Source organism: Staurois parvus, unplaced genomic scaffold (genome assembly GCF_062004578.1).
Source record: "Staurois parvus isolate SC_StPar_1 unplaced genomic scaffold, SC_StPar_1.0 ptg001098l, whole genome shotgun sequence".
NCBI lineage: Eukaryota > Metazoa > Chordata > Amphibia > Anura > Ranidae > Staurois > Staurois parvus.
The window spans coordinates 998,429-1,016,400 of NW_028318894.1; the positions used below are offsets into that span (position 1 = coordinate 998,429).

At 43.5% G+C, this 17,972-nt stretch overlaps 1 protein-coding gene across 1 annotated transcript in view; it reads right to left on the reverse strand.

The window, feature by feature from the left end:
- The window catches only part of LOC149440279 (uncharacterized), a 60,962-nt gene extending 44,797 nt beyond the window's left edge, over nucleotides 1-16,165 (reverse strand). The window contains 1 exon segment of the mRNA XM_089658836.1: nucleotides 14,643-16,165. Within this exon segment, the coding sequence (XP_089514962.1) occupies nucleotides 14,643-16,121 (1,479 nt within the window). The 5' untranslated portion in view covers nucleotides 16,122-16,165.
- Between the last annotated feature and the right edge of the window lie 1,807 nt (nucleotides 16,166-17,972).

Genomic DNA, 17,972 nt, shown 5'->3' on the forward strand with positions numbered 1-17,972 from the left:
TACAACATAGAGTATATAGTGCAGGGGTCAGGAGTATGTAATGTACAACATAGAGTATATAGTGCAGGGGTCAGGAGTATGTAATGTACAACATAGAGTATATAGTGCAGGGGTCAGGAGTATGTAATGTACAACATAGAGTATATAGTGCAGGGGTCAGGACTCATAATATTGGTATTCAGTAATCAGTGGAAGCTTAAATGTTTACTGTAGACAAGTTGCAGAGATCCCACACCGCTGCCTCCCATCTCCTGAGACTGCACTCAGTGACTTGGGTCTGAGACACTACAGACATATCCCTCCACCCGGCACAGCCAGCAGATAACAGAGCAAGGAACCCTGGGAGAATTGTTCTGTCAGAGATCTTACTAGACCCGGGCATGGGGAAGAACACCCACAGATCAGGTCCCAGATAACTCAACATCTATGGTGAAATGAACATTTTTCTGCCAGCTGAACCCCAGAACCTCCATAAATCCAGTCTAGAGACATAAATTGTGTCTGCAGCACAGAGAAGGAAGATTATCCGAGAGAAATCCAGGAATACAGGACGGGGAACACAGCTCAGGAAAGTGACCAGGGGATTACAGGCTGATATCACCCAGTCCCCGCCCTACTCTGGACCAATCAGTGAGCAGTATGGGTGGAGGAATGGATTTAGTGTTCATGACCCACCTGTGCTGATCTCTGTAGGAGTGTCCTCCTCTATAAATGTCCCCGTTATTCCATCCTCCTCCATAGACTGCTGATCATCCCTCACATACGCCTCTTCTTCTTCTGCTTTCACCTCAACTTTTATATCTATCAGATCTTCAACCTAAACCAACGAAAGAAAAGAAAATATCATCTGTAAGACATAATAAGTGTTAATATTGTTACATCACATAAAAACTCCACACATTGTCTCTATGAGTCCATGTTCTAGATGCTCCATCCCACCAACCTTGTAATAGTGAGGGATGGTGTGACCTTCCTGTGTGGAATCCCGGGAATACAGAGGACAGGGACATCTCTCTGGTGGGTTCCTGGTATTAGGTGGCTCCATCATATCCTTGTGTCCTTCTGAAAACTCCTCCATCACTCCATACTCTTCATCCTCCTCTTTATACTCTTCTTTAACATCAATATTATCATCCCCGAGGATTCCACTCTGAAAGATATAATAAAACATTCATTGTAACAAACATGCTGTGTATAAATCACAACTACCAATAATTGTCATCATCTACCTGATGATGGTGAGGGATGGTGTGACCTTCCTGTGTGGAATCCCGGGAATACAGAGGACGGGGACATCTCTCTGGTGGGTTCCTGTAGCTGGATGACTCCACCATGGTGTCCTGGTACAGATCTTTGTGTTCTTTTAGAAGCTCTGACTCCTCCATCCCCCCATCCTCATCCTCCTCCTCTTTTATCTCTTCTTTAACCTCAACTTTAGGATCTCTCAGGTTTCCACTCTGAATATATAATAAAAATGCCATCAACGGTAACAATGCAGATAATGTACAGATCCTAATGATACTATCAGTGATTGTTCCTCATCTACCTGATGATGGTGAGGGATGGTGTGACCTTCCTGTGTGGAATCCCGGGAATACAGAGGACGGGGACATCTCTCTGGTGGGTTCCCATGACTGGATCCATCTGTAGGAAACACACACACTGACTGAATCCATTGTTTCTATGTGTTTATCAGATGATGGGGGATCTAGGTGGATCCTCCGTACTGCTCTCTCCTTTACAATAAAGTCTCCTCTTACCCGGTGATGTGAGGGGCGGCTGATTGTCCATCATGACGTCCTTGTAGAGATCCTTGTGTCCTTCTAAATACTCCCACTCCTCCATGGAGAAATAGACAGTGACACCCTGACACCTTATAGGAACCTGACACACACAATGATACAGTCACCATCCAGACACATCCCTTGTCTGTTACTGGAGAATGTCCCAGAATTCCCGGCACCGCTCACCTCTCCTGTCAGCAGCTCAGTGATCTCTCTGGTGACTTCTAGAATCTTCTTCTTCTTTCTCTCTTCTATCAGGGAGGGAGGTGGAGGCAATGTGATGTCATATGATCTCCAGACTTCACAGGAGGAAAACTCTACATCTGAACACAAATAGTCACATCAAATGATATTCCCAGAATCCTCCTCACCTCTCCATTCAGGTCTCCATTTTATTAAAGCCCCACTTCAGGCTGAGGTATAATTCCCCCCCACAGGACCCCCACACTACGCAGGGTATAGGCTTGTTGCAGCATTCTGATGTCATTACATACAACGCAGGACCAACAGTCCCACTTTACATGTGAGGATACCAAGGGACCCCACATCCTAAGAGCATCAGAAAAATGTCAGATGGAGGGACATTGGGAGGAGTAGCTGTGAGGTCAGTGTGATGTCATAGGATTCTCTGACTCTGGATGGAGGGACATTGGGAGAAGGAGCTGTGAGGTCAGTGTGATGTCATAGGATTCTCTGACTCTGGATGGAGGGACATTGGGAGGAGGAGCTGTGAGGTCAGTGTGATGTCATAGGACATATAGACTCTGGATGGAGGGACATTTGGATGGGGAGATTTGAAGGGTCCTCTATATGAAGCTCCCATGCAAACCAAAACCTTGTTCCTGGGTGCGTCCTACCTCTCCTAAACTGAAGAGTGACCTTTGACCTTTACCATCCAGAAATCTGTCCGGAATCTGTGGAAGTAAGCTGTCATGTGATCAGGTGACGTGCGGAGGAACGGAGTGTAAATAGCAGACAATTGTCTCCAGAGCCCCTAATGGTGGGGATGGATTTGGCGGCGTGCTGGTGCCAAGTTTCCTCCCCCCAGGGTCACTGCAGGTGTGGAGAAAAGCTGTGTAAGAGGATATGGAGGAGAGATGAGGAGGAGAACCAGGAATCAGGAGAAAGGTCAGGGCAAGCAACAGACGAGCGCATCCAAGAGACCAAGCCGGGGTCACTACACAGAAAATCAATCCAAGGAAACAACAGGCAGGACGAGGAATAGCAAGAAGGAGCTGAGAGACAAATGAGAATATTGCTCAGCCAATGGGAGATGATCTCAGCATGACTTCCATCATGAAGGAGATGAGGGGGAGGGGAGGAAGTCACTGAAGGTGACCATAGATCCATGGAAATTCAGCTGGTTCAGCAGGGATCGCTCACATTTCCATCCATGTGTGGCCACTGCCGGATAAAAGCCACTCCCCCAGCGGCTGCAGCCAATAGCTTCAGTGCTGATCCGTGTATTCTGAGAGCGGAGGACTCCCCCCATTGTCAGAATACAAGAGTGCAACGGGGAGGATTCCCCCATCCACCTCCAATGTGTGGATGGGGGAATCGCTTCAGGTTTTATGGTCATCCCGCTGGCTGAACAATAAAACTGAACCATGTAGGCCAGCTTTGGGAGCAAATATATTATCATTAACTCCTCCCCCTGAAGGGGTTAATCTGGGTTCCCACACTATATATGTGTGTATCATCATCTGCTGGACATAAAAGACATCACAGTGACTATGGAGGAAGAGGACGGATGTGACTATGGAGGAAGAGGACGGATATGACTATGAAGGAAGAGGATGGGGGTTATTGGGTGTAAATAGGAAATAACATCTTATTACCTCCTCTGCTGCCACTTCCAGCAATGTCTCCATTGTACTTCGTACCACATGGAACTTCTTTTCTATACCTGACATCACTTCCTGTCTGTACCTGACATCACTTCCTGTCTGTATCCCATAGAGAAGCCCTGTCTGGAGAGAAATGAGATCACCATCTTGTGGAGTTCAGAGGAACTGCAGCCCTGAGAAGTGTCCCCTAATAACCATTCCTGCATTGTATCTACCTTACAGAGATACCAGGGAAGATCAAAAAGAACTAAAAAACGTAAGAAACAATAAACCTAACTCTTATGCAACCAACTGTTTAAGATTTTTCTATCTGTATTAAAATATTTTTTTTAAAGACACAGAACACAAGATAAAATAAAGGTATACATAATAAAACAGAGACCTCCAAAACAGATCTTTTTGGGTAAAAAAATGCAAAAATACATCCGAAAGCATAAGAATAAATATCAATCCATTTATAATGAGTATGTTAGACATAAATGACAAGGATGTGATGGTCACAGAGGAATGGTGGTGGAGATCTCTCAAAGTAAGAACACTTCCTTGAATGGTTCTATAAATAAAGAATGAATCCTGGAGGGAATAAAGCTGTAAAGCAATAAATAATATATAAACTGGGCCATCCACTTCATCCATAAAGACATTGTGATTGAAGATCTTCTAGATCACATAGAAGGAGGACTCATCCATGATTTCATACATTTGTTTGGAAGGATAGAACAATCCTCAGAAGGGAACATGTAGGATGACAGGAAAGGCTCCTGACTGGTGAGATCCTCCAAACATAATGATGACATCCATGAACTGGAGCGAGCTCGTTGGGGTGATAAAGCCAATCTGGAAACACTGTGTAGACGTTCTCCAAGAACTCAGCACACTCCAGGTGTAGAGAAAGTCTCCAGGTGGGTTTAGCCTGTCATTTATCATAGGTAGAAATGTCCACACATGGACTTCCACAGGGACCCCCAGACTACATATAGAACCTGTACAGTGTCCCCTGTAATGAATTGCTTCCCACCAGGCCTATAGCAGAATGACAGCTGAGGGGGATCTTTCCCATCCTGGGTGGACATCATATGAAGTCCTCCAAGTCTAGTGGCTCTTTTGTATCTTGATATGTCACCTGCTGTGTCCACCAGATGACAGATCATTGTACCAGGCCAGCCCAGTACCATGTGATTGCTGTGACCAATCACAGTGATCACATGACAGTTGTACACAATTAATTAATTTCATTCATAGCCATTCATTGTGTACTATTGTGATGATCTCTGTGATTTGTCACTGGCTCACTACCTCTACTGGAAATTTATTCCAAGCATCTACTTCTCTCAGTTAAATAATACTTTCTGAGATTAGTTGTGAACTTTCCTCCAGTTAGTTGGAGGTCATGTCCTCGTGTTCTTCATTTTTGTTTCATATTGAAAATTCTGAACCTTATTCACTCCCTTGTTGTATTTAAAGGTTTCAATTGAAAGGCTCTAGAGAACCTCCATTGTGTTGATGTACACCATTTTAAGTAATAAGTTAGGTTTTTGCAGATATATTAGAAGTTTAATGGAACTGTTTTAGTTTGCTGAAGGATGTATCAACAAAAGATAACACGACCCTGAAACTTTCTTCGCCCGGCTATTTCTCAGAAAGCTAGCAAAAACAGTTTATACCAAGAAATGTATATGTCATGTTTCATGTAGTCAGCTCATGATGGAAACTTACAAGTTACAGTTTTAGAACTCGCTCCCCCCTCCCTTATTTTTTCTGTATCCTATATAATCTTAGTAATGTCTAATAAACTTTGAACATCTCTGAACATAAGCTGCCGTTATTTCCGTGGTAAATGGGTGTTCCCAGAATTCTGCTGATAAACCAGGAATCTCTCCACAGACCGGGGGTCTCTGAGGGGATAAGAAAATCATCCTTTCAGCTGGGGGCTCATCCGGGATTACCACCCACCTCACTTGGTAAGTAAACCTTTTGTCTTTTTATGACTAAAAGCTCTTTCTTGCCCTGTGTTGAGGGAAGGTCTTGAACCATTCTGTATTGTCTATATAGACCCGTGATAACCTGTAGCTGCTTTTGGTAAGCAGACTTAACTCTTTGGTAGAGTTACAATATAGTGCACTATAAAGAGAGTGTTTTTGGTAAAACAGATTGTTCTTTGGTAGAACATAAAAGAAATTGTTCTTTGGTAGAACACACTGTCCTTTGGTAGAACAGTGAAGAGATAACTTTTGGGAAGTTATCAAAAGGTTAATAAGTCTGTGGAGCAGATTCTGGTTTGTCTGTCTTTTGCTTTTTCTTTCTGTTGCGTAGAAGTATAAGATAATTTGTTGTGTGGAACAAAATAAGATTATAAGGTAAGATAATCTTATCCACTGTCTAAATATGGGTCAAGGAGGTAATTACCCACCAGGTCCCCCGGAAAAGGGAGAAAATTGTAAGGATTGTGTTGCTAGAGTTTGTGGAACGGACAATTATTTAATAAATCCCTGGGTGGATTGTATGGCAGGCTGGACAGAAGCCATGGGAAGTACAGACCCATTCCCAAGAAAGGGGGCAAATGATCCTTTTCATACAGACATGGTTAAGGGATTATGTTTGGGGGACAAACAAGCCTTTCCTTGGTATGAGGGGGACCCACAATGTGACCAAGTTTATATGAAGAAAGGGGGAGAAAACTGGTTAAAATGGTCACCATACTGGGTTGATAATAGCAAGGAAAAGTTCAATTTGATCTTCTCTTTAACACAAAAGAGGAAAATAAAATTGGATACATTAAAAATATGCCAGGAAAAGCATCAATCTGAAAAGACATGCAGACCCAAGATCGGACTGAAAACAGTTCAGACACCAACCCCACCCCCTCCGTATAATATATATCCTTCATTAAGCAGTCTTAAAAATACTGCTGATGATGATTTTTTGATCAGTTTGGGGATGACTACTCCCCAGCCTAATGCCCCTCCAGCCCCTGCCCCTCCGCCACTTCCCATCCCGGATCTATGGCCAATACAGCCAGGCCCCTCCACTAGACCCAAACAGATCATTAGTATAAAATCACCAGACAAAGAGGGTAGCCAAGTTCAAGGCATCCTTACGGAAAATAGTGACGACAAAGGAGAGTTGGAATACGAAGAACAGGGACAGGTAAATATATTAAAATTACAGAAAAAGTATGGTCAATGGAGAAGAAGTGACACCAGTCATAGAAAGGGCAGAGATGTGGAGGAATTTAGAATGCAGCTTAGATCCATGGATAAGAAACAAGAGGGAAAAAGAGAAGATGAGGGGGCCGTAGGAGGAAAGGAGGTGGCTATATTGACACTACCATTTCTCACAGCAGGAGAACTAATTCTAAAAAAAACCCATAGAATTAGAAGATATTAATAAGATTGTTAAACATTGTCCCAAGCCTACAGTATCTCCTGGAGGTACACTTGCTTATTTAAAAAAGGCATGTTTAGGAAGAAATTACACGCAGGAAGATATGAGATTGATCATTGATGGTATTCTGGAAAATAATCCAGCTTGGGATTGGATAAATGTAAAAAGCATTAGTCACATAGAACCAAGTAATACACAGGCTACTGCCTATAAACTAAACACCACAGAAGGGAGAGAAACTATGTGGGGGGAGCTTGACACAGAACTAAAAAGGGTTTTCAAGAATAAGGCTTCCCTCCCTATTGCTACAGCATGTAAATAGAAGGCAGGAGAAACTGTATTAGAATTCTGGAAAAGGTTGAAGGATGTCTGGACACAAGAAGCAGGACTGGCTCTAACTGGAGAGTTAAGTCCATTGATGATTCAGACATAACAGGTCTTAAGCCAGAAGCAGGATTAGCCGTGAAGCAGCAGGTCTCTGACTGGGCAACTAAAACTGTTGTTGAGTTTCAGACCTCCCTTCACGAGAAGGAGGCAGCGGGATGTTTAGATATTGTAAGAAAAGAGAAGGTTAATAGTAGTCATTTCCAAAGTGACCCCCAACAGGGAAATCAAGGGCAAGGACAAAAAGGTAGAGGAAAAGGAGGATTTGGCAGGGGAAGAAGTAACTCTGAACCTTGCAAAATCCCCAGAAGAACTGGATGTTTTAACTGTGGAGGACAGGATCACTGGAGACATAACTGTCCATATGAACCTTCCTCTTCCCAGGGACAGCCACAACAGCACAGAGATACCAACCACCTAATGCCACCACCACCCCCCAAACACCACACCACAGGCACAACAACAAGATATTAAATATCCAATTCAGTGGGGGCCACAGCAGAACCAGAGACAATAGGGATGCCCAGAAGGTGGTGTCCCGGCATTTCCCTTGGTTTCTTCATCATACAGGCAGCAGCCCCTCATTTATTTACAAGTAGGGGCGCTGAAGTTCCATTTTTAATTGACTCAGGCGCTACATGCAGCAGTCTGAGTGAGGAAATGTATCATGGAGAAACTACAAATGCTGAACCTTCTATGGGAATAAATGGGATACTAACAAAAACCCTCAAAACTCCCCCCTTGCCTGTTTCAGCCCTCACATGGGATGAGGCCATCACTTGTCACAGTTTCAGAATCATTCCAAGTTGCCCTGTACATTTGTTGGGAAGAGATTTTATGGGAATTTTAGGGATTTCTCTGAGAGTAACATCAGAAGGAGGTATTGTTGCCAGATCCACCAAAGTACCCATTATACCCACCTATTTCAATGATGAGAGTCATCCCTCACACATTACACCCCCTCCTGATACACATCCAGTTTGGACCACAAATTCTATGGATGTAGGATTAATTTCATGTACACCATACACAGTCACACTCAAGGAAGGGGCATTGCCCTACAAACAGAGGCAATACAAATTGACGCCAGAGAAGGAGGAAGGGATTGCTCCTCTAGTGGAAAGATTTTTAGAAACAGGTATTTTAGAAGAAACGGTTTCTCCTTACAACACACCTATCAGTCCTGTTAAGAAGCCGGATGGCTCTTACAGGTTTGTACAAGATCTGAGGGCCATAAATAATTTGGTGGTTCCAATAGCCCCAATAGTGCCTGACGTGCCATCACTCCTCACCTCCATTCCGTCCGATGCAGAATATTTTACAGTGATTGATTTAACAAATGCATTTTTTTTGGTTCCTGTGAACCACCAGACGAGGGCGCTATTTGCATTTATATTCCGAAATTGTCAGATGAGCTGGTGTAGAATGCCCCAGGGTTTTGTAGATTCGCCTGCAGTCTACTCACTTGCCCTCCAGACCACACTGAGGTCCTGGACCCCTCCCAATGGTTCAGTCCTCATTATATATGTGGATGACCTATTGATTTGTAGTTCAAGTCAGGAGGCCAGTCAGGAGGATAGTTGGTCTCTGTTAGAATGGGTGTCAGGGAATGGTCACAAAGCATCTAAAAAGAAACTGCAATGGTGCCAAAAACAGGTTGAATACCTTGGTGTTATTCTAAGTCATGGTGAGAGGAATGTCAGTCACAAAAGAGCTGCGGCTCTCGTGGGTCTGCCCCGCCCACAAACAGAAAAGGACATGCTAACTTTTCTTGGTATGATTGGTTACTGCCGCCAATGGATACCTGATTGTTCATTCTATGATCACACTCTGAGGTCTGCCACACTTTCAGAATCACCTGACATTCTCACATGGTCAAATGAAATGGTTGATGCCTTTGTGTACCTGAAGAATGCTATGGTAACGGCCCCTGGTCTTGGACTACCTGACTATAAGAAAATGTTTCATCTGTATGCGGGGGAAAATTGTACAACCATGGCGGGGGTCCTGGCTCAGGAACATGGAGGCAAGCTCCGCCCTGTAGCTTTTTTTTTTCAAAGTAGTGCCACCTCAGGTTCAGGGCATGCCTGCTTGTCTGAGAGCTGTTGCATCCTGCGTAATGGTGGTGGAGATGGCTATTTCTTTCACATTGGGACATGAAACTACCCTACACACCACACATCAAGTGTCCTTACTACTGAAAAACATACACACTCAACACATGTCAGCACAAAGGTTGAGCGGATATGAAGTGATTCTTCTATCTGATCCCAACTTGATTATTAAATATTCTTCAGCAAATTCAGGTCCTGCTCCAATTTTGAATGCCCTATTGGGGCTAAAGGGGGAACAGGATGAAGTGGCACCAGAACACAATTGTATAACCCACATACAGCAAGACACTTCCCCTAGGCCCGACATGTCAGCTGTGGCTCTTGATGGGGCCCCAGATGTGTTTGTAGATGGCTCATGTTCTAGGCCAAATGATAATACTTACCATGCAGGATATGCCATTGTGCAACTTCCTGACAAAATACTCGAGGCAAAGCCAATCCCATATCAGTCAGCCCAAGCAGCCCAACTGATTGCCCTTACAAGAGCATGTCAATTATTTGCAGGACAGGATGTCAACATTTACACAGACTCCAAGTACGCCCATGGTGCTGTACATGATTTTGGGGTCATTTGGGAGAGAAGAGGATTCATTGCTGCTGATGGCAAAACCATATCTCACTCTTCCTTGATATCTGATCTACACAAAGCCATACAGTTACCGAAAACATCAGCCATTCTTCATTGCAGGGCACATACAAATCACAGAGATCATATTGCCAAAGGAAATGCATTAGCAGATAAGGTAGCAAAGGAAGCTGCATTACAACAGGTGGCCAGTGAACAGATGTCTATGCCCACTTCAGGCGTCACAACCACCCCACATGACCAGATGTATGCAGATTTACAAACATTTGCTACAGAAGTCGATCTAGCAGACTGGAATGGTTCTGGAGCACAACTAGATCCAGCTTCTGGTCTAGTGTGCTTAGAGGGGAAACCCTGCATTCCCATGTCAAGTGCCCCACTGTTCATTGCACAGTACCACGGTCTAGGACATAGAGGATGGAAAACGACATGTGAAACATTATTGCAGGATTTTTACATTACAGGTTTATCTAGGTTGGTGAAAGAATATGTTTCCAGGTGCATTACATGTATAAGGAACAATCCACAGAACCCAAAGAAACCACAACACCAGCATCTAGTGTACCCAACTACACCTTTCACCCATTTACAAATAGATGTTACCCACATGCCAAAAACAGGACAGAGGCAAGAGTTTTTGTTGGTAATGGTGGATATGTTCAGCAGATGGGTGGAAGCATTTGTCACTAATAAAGAAGACGCACAGACTGTAGTCAGAATTCTTACACAGGAGATAATACCCAGATGGGGATGTCCGCTGCAGATAAATTCTGATAACGGACCAGCCTTTGTGGCCAAGGTATGCCAAGACCTGGTAAAAGTACTTAGATTGGAAATGTCATATTCCCTATTATCCTCGAAGTTGGGGTATAGTAGAAAGGATGAACAGGACGATTAACCCCTTGACGCCGACGTAACACAAATATGCGGCCTCACAGACCTGGGCTTTTTTCCGTGGGGCCGTATATTTGCGTACCTGTCTTTGTGCTGGGAGCGCGCCGCTCGGCGCGCTCCCAGCACCAAGACCGCGGTGTCACTGAGAGCCCCGGGTCCCGTTCTAACGATCGGGACCCGGGACTCCCGATTCCGGGTCACGTGATCGCTGTGATAGCCTCTGATTGGCTATCACAGTGATCAATCACTGTGCAGCCCGGCCCCCTTGTTTTCTCTCTCTCTATGAATGGAGAAGAGAGATACATTGTATCTCTCGAACTCCTGACACAGAGAGAGAAAAAAAAGTTTGTAACAAAAAAAAAAAGATAAATAAATATTAAAAAATAAAAGAAAAAATAAAGAAAAATACCTAGATCAAGGTTTGATCTAGTTCAGTACCAGGGTTAGTGTCAGGGTCAAAGGTCAGGGTCAAGGGCAAAGGTCAGGATTTAAAAAAAAAATTGGTATCAGTGTCAGTTAGTGTTAATGTCAATGTCAGTGACAGTGTGTTTTATATAAAAAAAAAAGACAAAAACAAAATGCGCACTGTTGTTTCTGGACTGTACTACGGGTACAAACAACAAATAACATACACATATATGGTATCGCTGCGATCGTCAAGAACTGGAGAATGTATTTTGAGTTGTTCTTTGGTGGTAGGTTATGGTCGTAACAAGAAACACACAGTTAAATTTAAAAAAATGATTTTTTTTACTATTTTGGCCCAGTTTTCCTTTAATAATAAAAAAAAATTAGGAGCTATCCATGACCATTTACCATCAAATGAAAGCCCAATTTATCCTGAAAAAAACAAGGTATAATCCACCTGGATGTACAAAGTAGTTGTGACAATATGTACGGTTTTACTAACACGTCAACGTTGCAGAATTGTGCTTAGGCATTTAGATTTGTTTTACCCTTAGGCGTGAAGGGGTTAAGGATAAGTTGAGGAAGGCCACTGGAGGAACCTATACCCACTGGAAGAAGATGTTACCTGCAATTCTAGCAGAGGTAAGAATGACACCTAATAAGACTACAGGGTTATCTCCTTTTGAAATATTAATGGGAAGACCGTTCCCCACTCCTTGGGCTAGACAGCCACTTATGTTAGAAAGAGGGGACCTTGACCTGGTACAACAAGAATATGTGAGAAAATTGATTCAGACTTTAGATCAGGTTGAAAGAAATGTTGCTCGCACCTCTCCTTTATCTTTTCAGGAACCAACACACCCTTTCCAAGTGGGAGATGTCGTAGTGGTCCGCCAACTCGCTAAAGACAAGAAGCAAGACCGCCCCTTTGGACCACCTACTACAGTGATAGCGGTTACCAGAACGGCTGTTCTGGTGGAGAATTCCCAGTCCTGGATCCATGCTAGTCGAGTGAAGAAGGTGAACCAAACACCTGAGAAACACGAGATGGAAAAAGGAGGTGAAGTATGAGAGGAAAATCCTCGAAGAGTGGGTGAAGTAAGTGAAAAAGGCCCTGAAGATGACATTTTTTACTGCCCCTCATGGTGCTTTGAAGATCTGGGTCCTATTGGGCACACTGACTGCTCTTTTTCCTGCCAGTATGGATCCTAACTAACTGTATTTATCACCCTGAGGACTTGGGCCTAATAAAAGGTATCTGTTTTCAAGGACTAGATTTAAATGAGACCCAGATAACCAAAAGTGAAAGAAAGAGAACAATCCTTTTTCAGGAAAATGTTGATGATGCAGTTTAAATCTGCTTATGCTCAAAAGTCAGGTTCTGATAAATGTTGGATCTGTAGTAAGTTACATCCGAGCACCTAGGAAATTCCTCTTCTGGCCGCTCCAGTCAAAATATTTTTGTTAATAACAGGGAATGTAAGTATTGGTTTGACCAATATTACTTCTAATGCCACCATATCTTTTCCAACTCTGGGAGTCACTCAACTCCCCGATTGGTGTTTTAGACTGGGGAATACTTCCCACAAGGGAAGGGGAATGTGCTCTCAGTCCATATTAAATGTATCTGATCCTGGAAGGAGGGATGGAACTTCTTCTGTGAAACTCTGGCAAGTAAATGGTAGAGCCCTGAATGAAAGTTTAGAAGGGATACAAGATAATGTGGGGAAAACTATGTTTGGAAAACTTCTTTTTCATTTCACACTTCTTTTTCATGTCACCCCTGAATTTCGCTCTGCAATACAAAAATAGCCGATCTCCTTGGGAAACAATACCTATATCTGTTGTGGTAAGATCTGTTACCCTTGGATACCGAGTAATGTCCAGCACTGGTGCTATGTAGCCCAATTAGTGCCAATCATGGCAGCTATAGACCAGAAGGAACATCAGGTAAAAGCCAGTACAAACACCAACTAACTCTGAGACAGAGAAGGGAAACCAAACAAGAAAAGGTAGATCTATTCTCTACAGGTGATAAGGTTTGGTCATGGTTCCCTACCTACACGGGATGGGGAATAACACTCATGAACAAAATAAATAATGACACAAACATTATTGATGATGTACTGGAGAGGAACTCTAAGGACATGGGGTTGCTAAATACTGAGACCAGAGCTATTAGAGAACAGCTGGAGATGCAAGAATTAGCTATTGAAAGCATGAGTGCTGCTCTGACAGGTCTGTGTGAGATGACAGAGGATTCTGAATGTTGTACTTGGATATATAATACCACAATGACTGTTCCAGATTATTATGAAATAATAAAGCAACACAGGGAACAGGTAGATGGTTTAATGGAAGAAGCTAGAGCTATAGGAAAAGATGGATGGACTCCTTTTGATTGGCTAGGATCAGGATTTGGTTCCGTCTTTTCATGGATGAAAGGTATCTCTGTAAGAATAGTCATGATATTGTTTTTTGTTTTATTTTTATATCTATGTTTTAAATGCTTATTATATTGCATTGCTAGAGCTACCAAGCCGCAAAATACAAATGAAGGTTATCTGGCTATGTACAAAAAGATGAATGAGGTAAAGAATTGAGATCATGTTCATGATCTAAGAGGGGATTGAAAGGATCTAGAGAACCTCCATTGTGTTGATGTACGCCATTTTAAGTATTAAGTTAGGTTTTTGCAGATATATTAGAAGTTTAATGGAACTGTTTTAGTTTGGTGAAGGATGTATCAACAGAAGATAAGACGACCCTGACAATGTCTTTGCCCGGCTATTTCTCGGAAAGGTAGCCAAAATAGTTTATACCAAGAAATGTATATGTCATGTTTCATGTAGTCAGCTCATGATGGAAACTTACAAGTTACAGTTTTAGAACTCGCTCCCCCCGTTATTATTTCTGTATCCTATATAATCTTAGTAATATCTAATAAACTTTGAACATCTCTGAACATAAGCTGCCGTTATTTCCGTGTTCGAGGGGTGTTCCCAGAATTCTGCTGATAGACCAGGAATCTCTCCACAGACCGGGGGTCTCTGAGGGGATAAAGAAAATCATCCTTTCATATATCAGGGTGTGCTTCTTCCCCACATGAGAGCTGGGATGTCCAGCAACATTCATCTAGAAGACATTTCCCGCACTCAAGGCACTAATACACCTCCAGGGTTGTGTGGGATCCCTGATGTACAGGAAGACAGGATTTCAGTGAGGAACATTTCCCTCACTCAGGACAGGAATACGGCCTCTCACCTGTGTGAGATCTCTGATGTCTGGAAAGATCAGACTTCTGTGAAAAACATTTCCCGCACTCAGGACAGGAATATGGCTTCTCCCCTGTGTGAGATCTCTGATGTCTGGAAAGATCGGACTTCTGCAAAAAACATTTCCCGCACTCAGAACAGGAATATGGCTTTTCCCCTGTGTGAGATCTCTGATGTCTGGAAAGATAACACTTCTCTAAAAAACATTTTCCGCACTCAGTACAAGAATACAGCTTCTCCCCCGTGTGAGATCTCTGATGTTTGTGAAGAATGGACATATGTGCAAAACATTTCCCACACACAGGACAGGAATACGGCTTCTCCCCTGTGTGAGATCTCTGATGTGTGTAAAGATTAGAGTTGCTTGAAAAACATTTCCCGCACTTAGGACAGGAATACGGCTTCTCCCCCGTGTGAGATCTCTGATGTGTGTAAAGATTAGAGTTGCTTGAAAAACATTTCCCGCACTCAGGACAGGAATATGGCTGCTCCCCCGTGTGAGATCTCTGATGCCTGGAAAGATAGGACCTCACTGAAAAACATTTCCCCCACTCAGGACAGGAATACGGCTTATCCCCTGTGTGAGATCTCTGATGTTTCTGAAGACTGGACTTTTCTGAAAACCATTTCCCGCACTCAGGACAGGAATACAGCTTCTCCCCTGTGTGAGATCTCTGATGTGTGTAAAGATGGGACTTGTCTGAAAAACATTTCCCACACTCAGGGCAGGAATACGGTTTCTCCCCCGTGTGAGATCTCTGATGTGTGTAAAGATTGGACTTCTCTGAAAAACATTTCCCGCACTCAGGACAGGAATACGGCTTCTCCCCTGTGTGAGATCTTTTATGCCTATTAAGATTGTTTTTAGAACTGAAACATTTCCCGCACTCAGGACAGGAATACGGCTTCTCCCCCGTGTGCAATCTCTGATGTGTGTAAAGACTGAACTTGACTGAAAACCATTTCCCGCACTCAAGACAGGAATATGGCTTCTCCCCTGTGTGAGATTTCTGATGTTTGTAAAGAATGGACTTGACTGAAAAGCATTTCCCACACTCAGGACAGGAATACGGCTTCTCTCCTGTGTGAGATCTCTGATGTGTGTAAAGATTGGATTTATCTGAAAAAAGTTTCCCACACTCAGGACAGGAATACGGCTTCTCCCCCGTGTGAGTTCTTTTATGCACATTAAGTTTGGATTTGTAGTGGAAACATTTCCCGCACTCAGTACAGGAGAACCTCTTCCCTGTTGGAAGGCCAGCCCGGTCCCGCACAATCTGAGGTTCCTCAGGATACGAGGAATCCGATGGTCCATCTACACTGGGTGGAGCCGGATGGACATTGGAGGGAGCCGGGTTTTCTCCTGGACTATACTGTGTGATGTCCTCATCTTCTACTTTCCAGTCTGGAGACAAAGTGAGACAATCCTCGGAGGTTTTCCTCATCTCCCGGCCATGGACTAAAATACAAAGACAAAGAGGATTACTAGACAGGAGCTGATTGGTTCCCCCAAACCAGGACTCCGCCCACATCAGGCAGCTTGGTTTCTGAGGAACTTACAATTCCACCCTCAAGGGAACTAGGAAATGGCTCCTCTGATCTCCTACCAGGTCATTTCTTTATTCATGGACCTTAGTCAGAGAGTGAGGAAACAACCAGAACTGTCTTTTATAGGAGGGACAGTGATGAGGGGATTATAGGAAGAGGGTCCCCACCCCCTCTATCACTCATCGCCATCTTCCCAACACAAGAAGTACTGCACTTCCTTATTTAGTCCATGATTTAGTCATGAAGAACAGCGGGGCTGAGCCCCACCAGAGGTCAGAGAGTGAGGATGGGGGGAGAACAACCAAGATGAAGACTGGACTGATCCTGAAGAACACCATCATTGGGGTATTGACTCCTCCCTCATTATCACTTTCTGTTTAAGGGTCCAAAGTTGGAGGATGTTATCACATTATTATCACCATGTAAAAGTCTGTGCTCCAATCACATCATCCGATATAAAATGTCCAGCTGGGAGGAAATGGGTGTAACAAAAGAGAATCCATATTATGTGTATATATAGCAGTGGGGGGAGGGGGAGAGCAGAAGTCAGGACTATGGAATGTACAACATAGAGTATATGGTGCAGGGGTCAGGAGTATGTAATGTACAACAGAGTATATAGTGCAGGGGTCAGGAGTATGTAATGTACAACATAGAGTATATAGTGCAGGGGTCAGGAGTATGTAATGTACAACATAGAGTATATAGTGCAGGGGTCAGGAGTATGGAATGTACAGCATAGAGTATATAGTGCAGGGGTCAGGAGTATGGAATGTACAGCATAGAGTATATAGTGCAGGGGTCAGGAGTATGTATTGTACAACATAGAGTATATAGTGCAGAGGTCAGGAGTATGTAATGTACAACATAGAGTATATAGTGCAGGGGTCAGGAGTATGGAATGTACAGCATAGAGTATATAGTGCAGGGGTCAGGAGTATGTATTGTACAACATAGAGTATATAGTGCAGGGGTCAGGAGTATGTAATGTACAGCATAGAGTATATAGTGCAGGGGTCAGGAGTATGTAATGTACAGCATAGAGTATATAGTGCAGGGGTCAGGAGTATGTAATGTACAACATAGAGTATATAGTGCAGGGGTCAGGAGTATGTAATGTACAACCTAGAGTATATAGTGCAGGGGTCAGGAGTATGTAATGTACAACCTAGAGTATATAGTGCAGGGGTCAGGAGTATGGAATGTACAGCCTAGAGTATATAGTGCAGGGGTCAGGAGTATGTAATGTACAACATAGAGTATATAGTGCAGGGGTCAGGAGTATGTAATGTACAATATAAATTATACAGTGTAAGGGTCAGGACTCATAATATTGGTATTCAGTAATCAGTGGAACATTAAAGGTTTACTGTAGACAAGTTGCAGAGATCCCACACCGCTGCCTCCCATCTCCTGAGACTGCACTCAGTGACTTGGGTCTGAGACACTACAGACATATCCCTCCACCCGGCACAGCCAGCAGATAACAGAGCAAGGAACCCTGGGAGAATTGTTCTGTCAGAGATCCTGTTAGCCCCAGGATAAGGGGTAGAAGACCCAATACACATGTCCCAGGTCAATCAACACCTATTGTGAACATCAACATTTTGCTGCCAGCTGAACCCCAGAACCTCCATAAATCCAGTCTAGATACATAAATTGTGTCTGCAGCACAGAGAAGGAAGATTATCCGAGAGAAATCCAGGAATACAGGACGGGGAACACAGCTCAGGAAAGTGACCAGGGGA